General features: G+C 51.3%; 1 protein-coding gene across 1 annotated transcript in view; it reads left to right on the forward strand.

Moving 5' to 3' along the window:
• LOC114069977 (guanine nucleotide-binding protein G(o) subunit alpha) overlaps positions 1–17,557 on the forward strand; it is a 74,613-nt gene extending 57,056 nt beyond the window's left edge. The window contains exons 3-6 of the mRNA XM_027907149.1: positions 4,015–4,143; positions 4,801–4,930; positions 13,164–13,317; positions 17,024–17,557. Coding sequence (XP_027762950.1) covers positions 4,015–4,143; positions 4,801–4,930; positions 13,164–13,317; positions 17,024–17,211 — 601 coding nt within the window. The 3' untranslated portion in view covers positions 17,212–17,557. The remainder of the gene's footprint in view (positions 1–4,014; positions 4,144–4,800; positions 4,931–13,163; positions 13,318–17,023) is intronic.
• The last annotated feature ends 276 nt before the right edge of the window (positions 17,558–17,833 follow it).

The following is a 17,833-nucleotide window of genomic DNA, read 5'->3' on the forward strand; positions in this document are numbered from 1 at the left end:
AAATGGTTTTGATGCTAAATGTCCATGGATTTGTGTGTTCATTGGTGGAGGAAAGGAGGAAGGGAAGGTGGAAGGTAAGATCAGAGACAGGTGGCCTTCCAGTCATGAGTGAGGAAGGAGTGCTCCAGTGGAGACATCTTTACATAAGCATCTAGATTTGGATGAGATGGATCCAGCTTGTGACAACCTTGATTAAAAACGCAGCATTTGCCAGGGCACAGTGTTGGAGCTGCCCCTTGAGTGCCTCAGTACACAGAGTCCAAAATAACTCTGCAGTGACTCAGCTGCGTGTTGACAAGTGGGGATCTGCTTCCTCAGTCAAATCCAAGGCAAGCCAAGGAGCTGGGGCTGGGGTATCCCATGCACTCATGGCCTTTCCTTCACGGAGGAGACATGCCAGAGGTCAGGACTGCCAGGATGGAGGAGCTGCTGGGAAGGTGACACTGTCTGCAGGCTTGCTGTCCCGAAATCCCACCCCTGCTCCCTGCAGACCTGCCCCAGACCAAGGCCCAGCTGTGGCTGCTGCTGCAGTGCAGCTTGTCGAGCGCTGACGACGACGTGAGCCCAGCACTGGCACAGTGTGAGCACCTCAGGCGTGCCCAGGGATGCTGCCTGCAGAAACACTGCCACAGTGCCACCTGGGAGGCAAGAAAAGCCCAGCAGAGGTGTACCCATCTCGCTGCCATTAACCTCAGTAGATGTGAATGTGCATCTGTGTGAGCTGTGCCGCAGGTATCCAGCCTTGACCACAGCCTGCAGCCTCAGCTGCCCAGTGGAGCCTTTGGCACGGGCAGCACAGTCCTGGGACAAGTTCCTGTGGTGGCAGAGAGCCTGGGGAGGGGTCCCTGTGCACACACTGCACGTAGGCTGCTGCCACCAGGCTCTTCCCGTGGGACAACTTGGACAGAAGTCCTTTCTTTCTCCATGAGGTGTCTCTGGCATCAGCAGTGCTGCTCCCACGTGCTGTGGTAGCGAATGAAGGTGCCAGTGACTGTAGATATTCACTATCAGCTAGTCTGTACAGAGCTCCTGCATTTGCTAGCCTCCCTTCAGTGAGCTCCTCTCCCATGGTAATTGGGAATTGCCATTTCTTCTGCATTTTGCTTTTAGCAGCATAATAAAGTTGGGCTTCACCTCCCTGAGCCTGATAAACTGAGTGACTCAGAAACCTGCAATCTGCTTCAAAACAAAGTATTTAAGATAAAAGATGGAAGTAGTAATGGAGCTACTCAGCTCAGGAGCAGAAATGCTGGAGGGTTACTCATGTGCTCTCTTCTGACCTTCATTTTAACCCTTGCAAACCCTGGGCAGGGCAGGCTGCAAGCCAGAGCTGCTGTGTCATGTCAGAGATGCCTCCAGCCCAGCGTGCAGACCCTGGAGCTGGGCAGCAGAAGTGCTCTGATGCCAACCCCGATGATGTGGGAGAGGGAGAGCCGAGCTCTCTCTCCACGGCCTCCAAAGTGCTCCTCTTTCTGCTGGTTAAACAGATGCCAGCTTCTGAGGGGATTATGTGTCACCCAGCCTGTTGGCTGTGACGGCCAATTATCATCTCCCACAACGGTTTGGCCTCGAGATTTGCGGTTCAGAGGGCACACCCACGAGCGCTGCCATCCAGTGCCACGTGCAGCAATTTGTCCCCACTTGGGGACACCAAAGAGGTGGCACCCCCGGGACACCCTGTGCCCCCCTGGCTCAGGCTCAACCCAGCAAACCAGCAGGTCCTTCCAAGCACCAGTGGAACCTCAGAGGCACCTTCAGCAGGAGCCAAGCAGAACAAGCAGCAGCTAAAATCAGCTCACCATCCCAACAGCAGCCTGCCTGAGCTTCCCATTCCTGCAGCTGGGTGTTAGCGTGGCAGCCAGGCCAGGCTCCTGCAGCTGAGCTTCACAGGGGGCACACACCAGCAGGGTCCAGTTCAGCTGCAGCCAAATCCAGGGGAAATAATGTCTGCTGCAGCTTGAGGTGGGAGACAGTCCAGGGGAGAGCAGCAAAAACAGTTATGGAATGCAGCCTCGAAACCAGCACTGACAATATTGTATAACTTCATAGAAATTGATGGCTGACCCTCGTCAAGACTCCCAGGAACAGATGAAAAGCAGATCCAGGCAGCTGAAAGAATTTAAGTCCTTGAGAGACACGCAGAGAGTGGTGGAAAAGACGGGAGATGAGGGAAGAGATGGAGAGGGAAGTTAAAAGAAAAGGCAGAGGGTGTGTTGACAGACCAAGTATCCACTCTTTGGCATCACCTTGGAGTGTTTGGATGGTGAGGACAGAGGAGAGCCTGCCTCTCCAAGCCCCAGCACTGCAGGGCTGCCTCGGTCTGCGGGGCCACATGAAGAGATGCAGCTGCCTCTTAAATAACAGCAGTTGACACCAGTTGTGAATAGATGAGTGATCGTGGCTTCAGCCCTCACAGCAGAGGATCTGATCTCAAATGAAGCCCCATTCATCCATCCATCCAGGGCCCATCATAAGGTTATTAAGGAAGCATCTGTCATGAAACCACAAGGCCTTTAAATGCTTGGGAAAGGGCACTGCAAAAATAAAAGCCTGCTCAGCTTCTATACTTTTCTCTGGGTGATATGGTTCTTGGAATTCCTTAGCAAAAACAAATTATAAATAAGATGGGTAAGGAAAATACGTGATGTGAGCAGGGGGAGGTTTGGGTTTGACCTTAGCATGGAGTTGGGCTGTGTGTTTGCTGTTCCTGGAAAGGCAGGGCCAGGGAGTTTTCTTGGGTAGCAGAGTGCACAGCCCCAGCACACCTTGTTCTGCTCTGGAGCCCTGGCTCAGAGCACTCCCTCCAGGACACAAATGGAAAGCCAGTCCCTGGTTTTGGGTGCAGCAGGGAAAGCATCTCCAGCAGCAGGACGGGGCCAAGTTTGGGCCAAGCAGGATGTGCTGTGGCAAGACACAGGAGCCTGGGGAGGTGATTTCAGTTTTCATCAGGACTAAATCCACACTCTGTGTTTTAAAAAAATCACATTTAAGAGAAATTGGAGCGTCTGTGTGCAGCCTTAGCAGTGGTGAGAAAGACGTCACCGTGTGATGCAGCTTTCTGTTTATAATTCATATTAAATTGTAATCCAAATGCCTCTTTTCTTTATAGATTGTTTTGGAAAATTGTCTTGAATGTGGATGGGAAAATGAATTGTGGTCTTATGTGTGAATCTGTTGGGTTCCTCTACAGAAATATTTCATGCCCAAAGACAGGAGTTCCTACCCCAAGTTTCAGCCTAGGGGGGCATTGTCTGTGTTCATAGATTTTAAGCCTAGAGCAGAATAAAGTTACATGTTTTAAAACTGTCCAAGTGCTTTAGAAAGCTAAATCTCCCCTGTACCCCCTGACAAAGCCCCGGTTTGTACTCCCAGGTTATCACCATCGGAGTGAGGCCCTGGGGTTCTGTCCAAGTGCTGCATCTCCCGCAGCCCCAGCCCTGGGCTGGGTTTCAGACTGAAGCAGTGACTCACTTGGGCAGCTTCATCTCCCCCCATCCGAGCTGACTGAAAGCAAGGCATCCCACTGGGCATGGCATCTCCCTCCCTTCCCAGCACAGGCAGAGCCATCTCCCCAGGGGGACTCGACCTGCGTGTTCTGGGAGCCAGACCTGTGTGCTCCAGCCTCTTGTCTGAATCAACCCTGGCACAAAAGCGTGTGTGTGTGTCCAGAGTCCAGCACAACGGACCAGTTGGGACCTTTGTCCCCCAGGGAATAAAAATAGCAAGTAATATTAAAACTGTGTATTTTCACAGATTGCAATCAGGACTCACAACACACCCCACTTAATTTCCTGCTTTCACTTCGCTATCAGATTTTATGCTTAGGTTAGTGGGGTTTGTTTTTCCCCAGAACAGGATTTTTTTTTCCCCCCTGTAACTACAATATATTCAGCCCTGAAAAATGAGATTGAAAAAGATTAATAGGAAGCTGAAGGATTCATCTGAGATATTGACAAAGATTATTGTGTGCCTTATTCTTATCTGTTTTCTTTTCCTTTTCCCTTTTTCTCTCAGCTACCTAGACAGCTTAGATCGAATCGGAGCTGCAGACTACCAGCCCACGGAGCAGGACATCCTCCGGACCAGGGTCAAGACAACTGGCATCGTAGAAACCCATTTCACATTCAAAAACCTCCACTTCAGGTTAGTCTAAAACTGCACAGTAAGTTTTCAGAACTATTTATGGCAGGGTTTCACCACAGTACCTAAAGGAGAAGTTGTTAAGTTGCTGGTCAGTGCGTGGGCAGCTCTCACTGCAGAGGACATGGAGCTTTGGAGGGTCAACAGTGTGAAATGTTTGGTCTTGGAAGTCACTGCCTGTAAGGCAGAAGCTCGTGGCAGCTTCTTCTAAGCCAAGCATCACCTGTTTGTTGAAAAGTGTAATGTGAGATTGACCCCCAAGTCCAATCAAGCTCCATAAATGTGGAACTGTTTGGCCAGATCTTTCTCTGAGGTGGCTCAGTCCGTGGAGTTACTGCTGTGCATTGACCTGCAAGATCCCAGCCAGCAGAGAGAAGGGGGCATGAGGACAGAGGGCCGTTCCCAGAGAGTGTTTAGAGCATATGAACTCCAGAGCATAAGGTCTGCACCCCCACAGACCCTTTGGGGCCCAGCTGCTGCTGAGGCCACCCCAAAAATCCCCACCTCCCCATCTGTCACTGCTCCTCCCTGTCCTCCTCGCACCCACTGCTTTGCATTTGGAGCCTCCCAGGGCCCCCCTGGCCACAAAATGCCAAGAAAGCCGAAGTTTCCTGGTGCTCGAGAGCGAGTAGGTGCTGATGGCCCTCTCCTGTGCCGCAGGCTCTTCGACGTGGGGGGCCAGCGGTCAGAACGCAAGAAGTGGATCCACTGCTTCGAGGACGTCACAGCCATCATTTTCTGCGTTGCGCTGAGCGGCTACGACCAGGTGCTGCACGAAGATGAAACCACGGTGAGTCTGAGCGGGTCCTGGAGGCCCCAGCACCTCTGTATGGGATACTGCATAGCCAGCAGCCTCTTGGAGACCTCCCTGGGGGGCCACAGCTCTGGTTTTTGTCTGTCACTCCCCCCGGACTCTGAAGTCCTGGGGAGGTTTGTCCTCCTGCACACTCTCTGAAATGAAGTCTGCGTGCCCAGGTAACGCCTCCTTGCCCCAGTGGAGTCACAGTGTTTTATTTCTGCTCTCTGTGTGTGTTCAAAATGCCTCGCAAGAACCTGTGTGAGCACGAGGAGGTGCAGCACAGCGGGTGTTGGGGCAGATGTCAGGGAAATGGTCAGGCTGTGATGCAGGGCTGGCCATGCACACCCAAGGCTTGGCCTGGGAGTATAACCCATTTCTTCAGGCTGCAGAGATTCATTTTCCTCAGTGAGAATGGAACTGTTTGATTCCTCAGGTAATTTGCTCTAGGAGGGATTTTTATGACTTCCCACTGTGACATTAGACTCAAAATACCATCTGGAAATAAAGCAGGCGAGGACCTGTGTGCTCCCTGGTATTAGAGTGCAATTAATAGGAGTGAACTGAGTACACAGAGAGGATGCAGTAGGACTCATGACTGCACTGTGGCCGTTCATTCAGTGTGAGGGGGTGTGTGGTTTTAATGACAACAGCTGTGGGCACCCAGCTGCATTTGTCTAATGAGAAGGAACTGGGGGCCATGTCAGACTGAGGAAGGATTTCACTGGTGCCCAGTCCGTGGCAGCACAGAGGGCTCGTTCCTGCCAGCTCTGAGGGGTTCTGTTCTGCTGGGAAAGGTGTCAGGCTTACGGAAAGCTGTGGATGAGGAAGGAATCCAGCAGAAGATTGCTGTTGGGTAACGGTTGTCTTGTCCCCCAAAGACTACGGGTACTGTGGTTTGTAGCCTCTGAACCAGGTTTATGAGCTCTAGCTAACTCTTTGGTGAAGTCACCTGGTTGTTTGGATGGTACTGAGGTCACCTGGTTGTTTGGATGGTACTGATGCTAGAATTCAGGGTGATATCAACATCATCAGTCACAGGTTCCAAGGGAATGGCATGAAGCTGTGTCAAGGAGAGGTTCAGGCTGGAAATTAGGAAAAGGTTCTTCACTGAGAGTGTGACTGGGCAGGGGAACAGGCTCCCAGGGAAATGATCACAGCACCAAGCCTGCCAGAGTGCAGGAAGTGTTGGAACAACACTCTCAGGCACACAACGTGATTCTTGGGGTTGTCTTGTGCAGGGCCAAGAGTTGGAGTCAGTGATCCCTGTGGGTCTCTTCCAATCCAGGATATTTTATGATTCTATGATTCTGTGATCATGACTGCCTCCCTCCAGATGGGACACCCTACATCCTCTCATGTCCACTTATTTGTACCCTCCACTTGTCCCCTCCCTCTGCCCCTGGCCCTGATATTCTTAAGGATGCTCAGCCCTGTAACACTGACTGGGAATGAACCAAAATCTTCTGCTGTGATTTGAAAAACCCAGCCATTATCTGAATACCACAGAGCTCTGCAGCCAGGCAGTGGAAACAGCCAGGAGATACAGAACACACAGGGAGAGGGCAGGTGCAGGTGACAGGGAGCAAAGCTGTTACCTGAGCAGAGAGCAAGGTGCTCTGTAGGTAGAACTTGGACTGTGACACCCGAAGGCAGCTTTTAATACGGGTCACCTTTGGGTGCTCATCTGCACAAGCCAGAGCCTGTGATTCAAAGCCACAGAGCACAAAATGGAAGGGAAGCCTGAATGCCAATGCCATTTTATAAATGTCAGGCTTAACTCCGCTCCTCTGAACCGGAGGTTAGAGCATCTCTCCTGGGGAGAGCACTGCCAGTGACTTTCCCTCGCCCAGCACCACCCTGGAGACAAGCAGGGTGCCAGCTCAGCCTCCCTCCTCGAGTGCCCTGCTGCAGAAACTGGGATTTGTGCATCTCCAACCTTCCTTTTGCAGCAGGAGAGCGGGCTGGTGCAGCTCTGGCACAGCGCTGACATTTGCTTGCTATTTCAGTCCCTTCTCACAACACATTTCGGGGGATGCTGAGCAACAGGAGGGCAGAGGCAGCTGCTGCTCATTTACACATTCGGCGTAAACGGGGAAAGGATCCGGCATCGCCACCGCCGGCAGGACGCCCCTGCCTAACCCAGATAAACAGCCCTGGGCGAGGCCAGTGTGAATGGGAAAAAAACACTGGTGGGGGAGATTGCCTGCCCTGTTCCATCCCCGTCACAAATGGCAGGTGGGAAACGCGGCACCCACAGACCCTGAGCCCTCCCAGCTGAACCCCCCAGGGCTCCTCCTGCTCGTGGTGGCTCTCCCAGAGCCCAGCAGTGAAGCAGCAGCTCCTCACCCTCCCAGAGCCCAGCAGTGAAGCAGCAGCTCCTCACCCTCCCAGAGCCCAGCAGTGAAGCAGCAGCTCCTCACCCTCCCAGAGCCCAGCAGTGAAGCAGCAGCTGACTTGCCGCCTGCATCCGTCACATCTGCCGGCTCTAATGACGTCAGTCAGCTTTTATTGCTGCTTCTCACTTGGAAAACACAAAGAGGAGGCAGCTGAGACATTGAAATGGAAGCTCCTCCAGCCTCATTTTCTAGAGATGCTCCCTGCAGTCCAGGCCCTTCCAAGCTGTGCCGAGCTGCAAGCTTGGGGGTTGTACAGATGTCTCTGTGAGTATGGACAGACTTGCAAAGAGCTTTCATTGCTGGCAGGGAGCCAGGAGAGGGAAAAGGCCCTACTGCATCTCAGCACCCCAAAAAAACCCTTCCAGAGTTGGGTGCATGGGGAGAATGGCTTTTCCTCCAGTGCCCACCACCCAGTTTGTCAATGAGCACAGGATTTCACAGGCGCTTTTTGCACTTCTCTAAGTCAAACCACGCTCCAGGTGGAGGACACTGCAGTTCAGATGCAGTCAGCCAAACACAGAGAAGGGAGGGGCTGGTCTGGCTGAGCCTCAGCTGGGACAAGTGCAGGGTCAGCTCGATTCCCAGAATAAAGCTCACAAACAACAGGTTTCCTGTGAATCCTTTCCAAAGAGCTGGTTAAGCAAGGCTGGGTGAAACACCCCCTGAGCTGTCCCTGCCCTGACAATTCAAACACAGCGCTGTGCTTGGAAAGGGGTTTGGGGGTTTGCTGTGCCCTTTGTTTTAAAAGACTGAGCACCCACCCTCCTGCAGCAGCTAAAACAGGGAAGCCATCCCTGCTCCCTAAGAGCAGGCAGTCTTGGATAAGGGATGTATTTTCTCTCCAATTCGCTGCCACAAAGAGCTGCACAGCAGGAGTCAAGGAAAGCAAGCACTTCCCCATGTCCAGATCAGAAAGACATAAAGAAAACTTTCTGCATCTGTGATTTTTAGGCCCATGTACACACAAAGATCACATTTTGCCTTTACCAAGTCCGTGGCAAGGAGCTGCCAGGATCTCTGCCGTGTTTGTCCACACTGGGAATGTCCTGGTTTTAACTGACAGAACATCTTCAAGGATTGTGTCTTTGCATAACAAGGCTATTTTGTCTCATTTCTGTATTATCTTCATGTTTCATAAATTGAGGTTACAGGAGGAAAAGGCTCAGCCCTGTAATCTGGGAGGAGAGAGGGACAGCAGTCATACCACTTAGTAAAACTTGAGAAAACAATTAAGGTAGATTTCTGTTGTTCCTTTTAAGTGGAATTCCTAATGGAATTTTTAAAAAGCAATGGCATGGAACCTGTCATGGGAACTGAGACTATGCCCTGGTTTTTCCCTTGCAAATTCAAAGGAGTTGTGGCAAGAGAGGGAGATGTTCATGCTGTACATTGCTGCCTTTGAAACTCAGATATTTAGGTCAACCATACCTAGCCAGGACATGCAAGCATTGCTGGTGTCCCCATTGCTGAGGCTGGGATGGGTTGGGGGGCTGTGCTGGTGACCCTTGGTGTGCATTAGTGTTGGCCTGGTGGCTCTGTTGCATTGCATGACCTGGTTACTGTGCTCTCCCTGCTGTCATTGGGCAAGGAAAATGGAATTGCAGTGCTCAGAAATTGCCTGAGGAGTGACAAAGCAAGAGAAAGTGGCTTGGACATCTTAGGAAATGTAAGCAGGAGGGGGAATATGGAGTCTGTGTGCTCTGGATAACCATCAGTGTCCTTACAGTTGGTGTGACAGCCAGTGCTTAATGACCAAGGAAAACAGAGACCATGCAATCAACTGTGTGCTGCAGAAATCACCAGCTCTCCTCCCATGCTCCAGTGAAAAAAAAGATGGGTTTTATGAGTGTGTTTCTGCCTGGGCAGAGCCTTGACCACAGCATCCTTTCTCCCTCGTGCTCGGGGGAAAGCTGCCTGCCTTTCACATCAGCGACAGGAGCGTGCTTGTGCAGTGACACCTGAACTCAGCTGTGAGCAATTCTCTCTCTTGCCCTGTGCAGGAAAAGTTAACTGGACTTTGAGTACGTGTGAGCAAGTGGTTCCTCCTCTGCAGCGTGGCTGGGGGGGCTGCCTTGCTTGTCGGGGTGTAACGTATTTGCAGGCACCAGGATTTAAAATAGCAGTTTGGAAAGATAAGTGACATTTAGATGTCAGTGTTTGAGGAGCCCTTCCCTTGATGACAGACCCAACCACGAAGTGAGAAAAAGCAGCACGATGGATCCAAAAGCAGGTGAAGTGATTTATATCACGTCATCTAAAAATATGAGGAGTGTAATAACCTTCAGTGGCTCCCAGCAGAGCAGGCACGACTGCCCCGTCACAGCAGCGCAGGTGCTCCTGAGAGGGGCCCAAGGCAAGCTCTGAGGGACTACAAGGGCCTTCCACTGTGGATTTACTGGGAGGAGGGGGAATATTTGAGGGCTCTAACTTCTCACTCATCCTTTAGCAGCAGCCTGTCCTTTGACATTTGGTACCCAGACACATCCTCACCTCTCAGCTGGGTCTGCCACAGCTGTTAGAGGGCTGCTACCAACATCTGTTGGACCAGTAACAGCTGGAAGGGAAGGGAGAGGGAGACAGTGAGGCATTCCCAGTGTTAGCCACACCTGGACAGGCTTGCACCCATGCCTGGGCTCCCACAAGCCTCCCCAGGATGTGACATTTCCCACGTGGCATCCCGGGATGACAACAGCATCATCCGTGCCTGCTCATCAGGATACTGCTCTGCACCTTTGCCACACACACAGAACTAGCAATTCCTGGCTTGTGAATAGTGTCATCTCCTCTTTAGTGGTGGGCAAGGAAAAGGTGGATTTGAGACCAAAACATTGCCCATGTAAATAAGCAGGAGTGGGCAGAACAGCTGGTTGTGTTTACTCAGCTAACTGGCAGAGCTGAGGGAAAAATCAACATGGAGACATCAGAAAGCCAGGTCAGACAGCCTTGGGAAGCTTTCAAACTGGAATCTGGAAGGAATAGAGGACATTAGTGTAACTGTGGTGTTCTGCAGGGCTGTTGGTTTGTGCTGTGTGTGTGTGATTCTGGGATTCTGTATTCTGGGGACAGCTGAACACTAAGAGTCTCTATTTCTTGGGAAAACACTCTCATTTCCTAACATGTATTAACACAAATTAATCAAACTTTATAAGAGGAGTAGAAGGATTGCTGTAGGATCTTTACATAGTCTTACTCTAGAAGAGTAGTTGGCTTCACCTAAACACAAAGCCCATCTGAGCAGTCCTCAGCTTCTGATTCCTGGAAAAACCCGACGCTGCCCGTGGTGCTCCCTGTGCCACAGGGAGCAGTTTCACCCCACTGCTCCCACCAGGGCTGTGCAGGGTGTCACAGGGTCTCACAGGGATGTGCAGGGTGTCACAGGGTGTCACAGGGCTGTGCAGGGTGTCACAGGGATGTGCAGGGTGTCACAGGGTGTCACAGGGGCTGTGCAGGGTGTCACAGGGCTGTGCAGGGTGTCACAGGGATGTGCAGGGTGTCACAGGGGCTGTGCAGGGTGGCAGGGGCTGTGTGGGGTGTCACAGGGATGTGCAGGGTGTCACAGGGATGTGTAGGGTGTCACAGGGCTGTGCAGGGTGTCACAGGGGCTGTGCAGGGTGGCAGGGAGCAGCGAGGTGCGCTGATGGGTGCTGTGGATGAGCTGTAGGTTTAACCCACGAGCAGCATTCACGTGTTTCTCCATGCTTGTATTTTGAATCAGCAAGGATGATAAAAATGTCATTTAGAATGTTCTGTGAGGGACCCTGGTTTAAAGAAAATGGTTAATTATATTTGCTTTCTGTTCCCCCGACCACCCTCCACTTCCTCCTCTCCTCTGAAAGGCTCTGGGTAGCCAAGGATCTCCTTTGTACACCAGGTCTGTGCACGGTTACAGTTCTGGCACCACAAGTAGCAGAGAGGAGCTTTGCTCCAGGGCTCCCACACCAGCCAGTACCAAATGGGTTAGCAAAAAGCAGCCCAGGGGCACGGGATGATCCAGATGAGCAGCACGATGCGACTGAGCCCCAAAGGGTAAACGCACTGTTCCACTCTGGCGCCGTCCCCCCCGCGGGTACGACACGCACGGGGAAACGCTCGGTCACTCAGCACGGGGGACGGCAGATCTCACGCGTCCTGTCTCGCTCTGGGTTGGGTCGGATGTTCCCTCCATCCACGGAGCCACTTTTACCTGTACAAAAGGTTCAGCAGCAGCTGAAGGATATGAAGTGCAAAGGGAAGCGTTACTCGGTAAAGCGCTGCCGGCGTGGGTGTGCGGTGGAGTGGGAGCGGGGCAAAGGCCCCCGGCTGACTCCTGTATGACTCCAGATCCCCAAATCCAGAGATGGGTGGGCAGGACACGCTGCACCCACTCCACAAAGCCCGCACAGCCCCGTCCTCTGCGGTGTCTCGGTGGTGGTGGCGGCTCTAAGCAGTTCCTTGCGCGCACCGGCGGGGTTTGGGGAGCGCTGCCCCGAGGAGACCCCGCTGGGAAAAGCCGAGGAGCCGGTCTGGTCTGTGCCATGCTTTGCCTCTGATAACCCCCTGACTCTTGGGTGTGCTTCGTCCTCACCTCGCCTGCTCTCTCCGCTGCCCGGCTCCCGGCTGAGAGACGGCCCCGCGACCGGCGGGCCTCGCGCCAAACATCGCCAGCCTCGGCACCGCCACAGCTTTGCCTCGGCCGACTGACCTTATCTAGCCAAACAAAGGCCAAAAAATGAGCATTTCAGAGACACCAACCAAATTTGGCAGGTATGGAGCTTCTCTTGAACTGAGAAAAAAAAAAAAAAAAAAAAAAAAAGCGAAAGCAAAAAGCGAGTTGAGAGTTGAAAGCAGCAGGGAACATGACACTTGGGTGACTTTGCCGTGAGCTCTTCCCACCACCATAAAACCGTGTGGCGGACTCTGCAGCTCTCTGACTGGTCTGGTTTTTTTCACTCCTCTTACCTCTCTGCTTTTCTGTGTCCTTTTTTTGCATGACCTATAACCAAAACGCTGACCTCTCGCTGTGTGTGCGTTTGAACTTACAGCCCTTCTGCTGGCGAGTAGCTGAACCTTCTAGAGGCACGAGCTAACACCACTGGTAGCTGCCTGACTTCCAGTCTGGTTGTTCTTAGACGCTCTCTGTTACGTTTTTCCTTTTTATACCGTTTCCTCTTCCTTCTTCACTTGTTTTCCTCTCTGCAAGACACTTTCTGTTGAGCCATCTTCCAAGAGAACTCCAAAAAAAAAAAAAAAAAAACCTTCAAAAATTAAAAGCCCAACAAGGGACGGCACTAAACAAAGTAACAAAACCAGGCAAAGGTCACGGCAAGGTCATTTCCAAAATTATGTTACCTTGATGTCTGCTTCCAACTCTAGATTAATTCAAGGATCTACCAGTCCTTGGTTAATGTATCCAACCAGTTGTGTGCGGCACACGTTCGAGAAAGTGGGAAAAAAAAAGAAATTAAAAAGTGATTGAAAACGTTGTAGAAAATCTGCATGAGCTACACCGACACAAAAATCTGATCAAAGGGCAAAAATAACTCTCCATCCATGCATGGTGCATGATGATTTCTATGAGCTGGGATCCTGTAAATTAATGTTATGCAAAATCAAAACAGCTCTGTATCGTTAAATGCCCTTCAGTTTACTAACTGTGTCAAATGTTCTAGGGATTGCATCTGTGTATGTATATGTTCCGCTGTATATGTATACATAAATTGATTATGTATATTGTAGCTTTTCTTTTTTGTTGTTTTCCTCCTTAATTTAGTTGTTTTAGCTTTCCCTACGTGTTGAACGTCCCTGGGTCCCTGCCTTTGGCCTGATGGGATCTCTCCTTTCTGTTGCAGAACCGCATGCACGAATCCCTGAAGCTTTTTGACAGCATCTGCAACAACAAATGGTTCACAGATACATCTATCATCCTCTTTTTAAACAAGAAGGACATATTTGAGGAGAAAATTAAGAAATCTCCACTGGCTATCTGCTTTCCTGAGTACACAGGTAATGAGACAGGTGGCTGCAGAGGAGGGCACAGCAAAGGGAGCACAGGGCGCTTCCCAGCAGGGCTGATGCTGTCATGTTTTACAGGCAATGAGGCTAAAGGTGCAGAGCCATGGGCTTCACTGCAGGTTTCATTGCAGGAAGTGCCACAGGGTCATCCTCACCATCTTTATTGGTCCACTTAGAGCAGGAGGATGACTCAAACCAAGTTCTTTGCTGGTCTCTGGGAGACCAACACACAGGGTTTGTCAGGCTGTCCTCAGCTGGAGTCCAGCTTTGCTCTTTCAAAACCCACCGCGTTCCCTTGTAGGTCCTGGCTGGCCACAACAAGAATCCCTCAGCAGTTTCTGGCCACCACCACCCCACTGCCAGGCACCCTGGGGCTGCAGAGTCATCATCATCACCCTGAGCAACCTGATCTGGTTGAAGATGTCCCTGCTCACCGCAGGGCAGTTGGACCAGGTGACCTTTAAAGGTCCCTTCTAACCCAATCCATTGTACATTCCATGATCAGCCCCCCAGGGTGCAGGCAGCAGGTCTCACAGCTCGGCTGCTTCAGCTCAAGGTACACATTTTCATCAGGTTAGTTGAGGAGGTCCCCAGTGTCACTCTCAGGCTCACTGAAATCAAGCACAGACATAGCAGCACTTCCAGCTAAATGCAGGTAGAAAGCAAGGTGTTTGATTTTCTGTTCTGCTGGCCACCCACACCCCTCCACCCCCAGTGCAGGCAGAGGCCACAGCAAACCCCAGGCTCGGCAGGGAGAAGGAGGCCTCGGTGATGGAGGAGTGAGAGCAGGGGCTGTGCAGCGGGCAAGGAGCCCCCACCTCAGCCTGGCAGCTGACCCGCTGGTGCTGGGCATGCAGCACCCCTGCAGAGGCTGCAGCTGCACCCCGCTGCTCCCTCTGCATCTCACCAGCTTCCACAGTCCCTCATTACCACCCCGAGACGGCACAAAAATAAACTTTTATCATCATGAATTATTTAAGCTCGCCGGAGACATCCAGATGAATCGAGCCGACAGACAGGGGAGCAGATCTCTCTGTCGGGAAACGTGGTTGTGAACCAGGAGCACCGAGGGTGTCACATCTCTGGGCAGGCCAACAAATTATTAACCAGAGCTTCTTATCTCTGAACACTTGATTTTTTCACTGTGAATAGACAAAGGCTATCCCTCATTGCTGCTTTGAGACCACGGAGCAGAACGACTCCAGCTGAATTCAGAAGAACATCTGCAGGCTCCCTCTCTGGGGAAGGTTTGGGTGTTTGTCACTACCAGCACATTTCAGCCATCCACTCATCTGCTCGGTCCAGACAGAACCAACATATTCCCCACACGTTTGTCTGGAAAGATCTAATCATGGAAATTTCAGTCTTTACAGTTGAAAGCTCATAATAATGCCTACCCGAAATTTTCCCGCTTGCAAATTAGATTGCTGCTTTTGGATGGCTTGTAGAGCAGCTCATCACTGTCTTCTTTATAGCAGCACTTCTATGTCCTGGGTGGCTTCCATCATGCCCTCTTCCTTTTCCCTTTTCTCAGTGAAGCAAATCTGCACCTTTCACTCCTTCCTGGTCGTATTTTGTGCACCTGGTTTTGTGGATCTTCACTAAAGTCTCCCAGAAACCCCACTCCAAAATAATATTCTTACAGACCCCTGATGGCAGGGAGACTAGAAGAAGAAGGAGCTGTTCCTTCCCGAGCAATCCCAGCCCAAGAGAGGAGTTCAGTGGGGGAGGCAGACCCTCAGACACACGTGAAAACAAGTATAGCTTCTTTCTGGAGCGCTTCAGCCCCAAGTGAACCAAACCACTCTTCCCCACATTTCAGAGGACCCCAGAGATGCTCTGAACTCCTTCAAGGTGCTGTTCAGGAAGCTGGGAGTTCTCATAATGCCAGGGACCCTCCACAGACCTCCTGTCTCTCTTGTGCCACCAGAGAGGGCTGGAAGTCTGATGGCTGCAAGTCCTTTTACTGATCCAACAGTCATCTGAGTCAGAGGTGAGGAATATCCCCCCCCCAGGCACTCAGCAGTGCCAGTACAAGTTAGCTCATGCTAAATCCAGCCTGGACTCCAGACCCAAGCACACACTTTGGCCCCTGCTTTGCTGACCACAGCTCAGAGGATGAAGCCCTCGTGGTCGTGTGGAAAAGCAGCACTATTAGAATGTTGCCCTGGAGTTAAAAAGAATTATTTGATGAAAGCCTATAAATTGAACAAGCGGACTTTCAGCATCACGAGTAGGTTCCACAAAATGCTTTTAATGAAATGAAGTTTGTGATGTCCATTAGTTCTGCTGACAGGGAATTACTGGAAGGCTGCATCCACAAATTTGCCGGCTGTTTGCTGGAGCACTGACTGTTTCCATCCCCTTAATTCACCCCTGCTTTTAACTAATCCACAATACTTAGCAAAGCAGCAGCAGAATCCCTGGTGTGTTTTAAACCAAGCTGGCATTAGTGATTCCTTGCTCTCCTGGACAGAATGCAGCATCTAAATCCTCGTGCCTTTGAAGCACCAAGTTCCCATTCATAAAATACCCTCCTCTCTGTGCACAGCCCGTGGAACTGTTCACAGATTCTCTACATATCTGCCCATGCAAGAACCTGCTCCCAGAAAACAGTTTGCTTCTCTTACTTCAAGCATATCCTCAAGTCCCGTGGTCTTCCTGTGCTTGTGTCTTCAACTGGCAGCATGTGTGTGTGTGCAAGTGGGATTTCCCAGGTCAGCTGCCTTCCACCACAGCAAGCTTCCTTCTAGCAGATAGCAGCATTTCCCATCAGTAAAGCATCGTGGAGGGAGAGGGACCCAAAAGCAGGAGCAGTGTTACTGCTGAGGAGCCTTCTGGGGCTCGGGCAGCAGGCAGTGCTGCACTCCAGGCCAGCCAGAGGAACCACCTTCCTCAGCCCTGAGCAGGTCCAAGGGGAGCTCTGTGTGTGAGCAGGATCAGGGCTGGCCAGGGCAGAAAGGATCTGCTCATTTGCATGGCCCCTCCTAGAGTTTTTTAACAGAAAAAAAGATGTTTAGTAAGGTGTGGCACAGACATCTCTATATACATCTCTCAAATCACACCTCGTGGTGTGATTTCAGCTGTGGTTCCGGAGGAGAGTACTGTGATCCTAACTCTTCAGAAAGAGGGACATTTTGTATTAGGCTTTTTGTTGCTTTTTTTTTTTTCGAGAAAACCCCACTTTGATCTGCAACAGAGGCTGGATCTTTTCATGTCCTTTTCTCTTAGTCATTCAGGGAGAGGAGAGCACAGCTACTAATACTGCCCTCAACTCATGGAACATGCTAGCTCTTCTTTTCCATCCAAAACTGAAACTTTAATCAAAAAAAAAAATCTAAAAAAGGAAAAAAGCTAAGCCTCTTCCCCAGGTCAAGCACTTAGAGCATTCCTGGCAGATTTCTTCTCTTTTTTTTTGTCACCACGATGTGGAATCTGTTCTGGTTTTCCCATCATAGCCTGTTTAACACTCAGCCCTTCAGACTATAAACAGCAACTCAGAATAAAAATACAGCTGAGCTGACAGTCAGAGAGCATCCCCTGGCTGGCAGCGATCCTGGCTGGGGACAGTGCCCATCCCTGAGGTGGAGATGGGGCTGTGCTGCAGTGGCCCAGTGAGAGGGTGTGTGCAGGCACCCTGCAGGTTGACAGGACAGCTCTAACCCCTCCTTTTCCTCCCCTCCCGGCTCTCCTGCAGGCCCCAACGCTTTCACGGAGGCCGTGGCCTACATCCAGAGCCAGTACGAGAGCAAGAACAAGTCCCCCAACAAGGAGATCTACACCCACATCACCTGTGCCACCGACACCAACAACATCCAGTTCGTCTTCGACGCCGTCACGGACGTCATCATCGCCAACAACCTGCGGGGCTGTGGACTCTACTAACGCCCCCTCCTCCCCGCCTGCCCCGGCCCTGCCGGGAGCACCCTCCGCTCCCGCGGACAGGTCCTCTCTTTCCTTGTTTCCTCCTCCTCCTCAGAACACGACGAGGAAGAAATACGTAAATCCCACACCCCCCCCCTCCCCTCCCCGTCCCAGAAAACTCTGCAGCAAGTTCTGCTCCCCCCAGCCCCGTTTCACATCCTCGGGTTCATTTTTGGTTCATTCCCTCATCCTGCCTCGTTCCACTCCTCCGTTCCAGGTCACGGCGCTGCGCGGGGAGCTAACGCGCTTCCCACAAAGTGCACCTCAACTGCCAAAAGACAAAAATACTTCACTTTTAAAAAGAGGGGGAAAAAAAAAAAAATCAAAGCCTTAAAATACTGGTCAGGAACAGCGTAGTTTGGAACCAAAACTTTTTTTTTTGCCTTGAAATTAAGGGATATTGTTTATTCTCCTGGTTGTCTTTTCTGTTAAAGCGCTGTTCCTTCGGGAAGTGCTGGATACAACCTGATCATTTTGAGGGTACCTTATGGCTCCAGTTGTGACCCCAAAGCCAGAGGGGTCAGTGTTGAATGCAGCTGCCATAGCTTGGATTTGTGTAGTCTCCTTTTTTCCAGACAGCTAT

Source organism: Empidonax traillii, unplaced genomic scaffold (assembly GCF_003031625.1).
Source record: "Empidonax traillii isolate 1590-97213 ecotype Southwest subspecies unplaced genomic scaffold, ASM303162v1 scaffold1411:size152692, whole genome shotgun sequence".
Classification (NCBI taxonomy): Eukaryota; Metazoa; Chordata; class Aves; order Passeriformes; family Tyrannidae; genus Empidonax; species Empidonax traillii.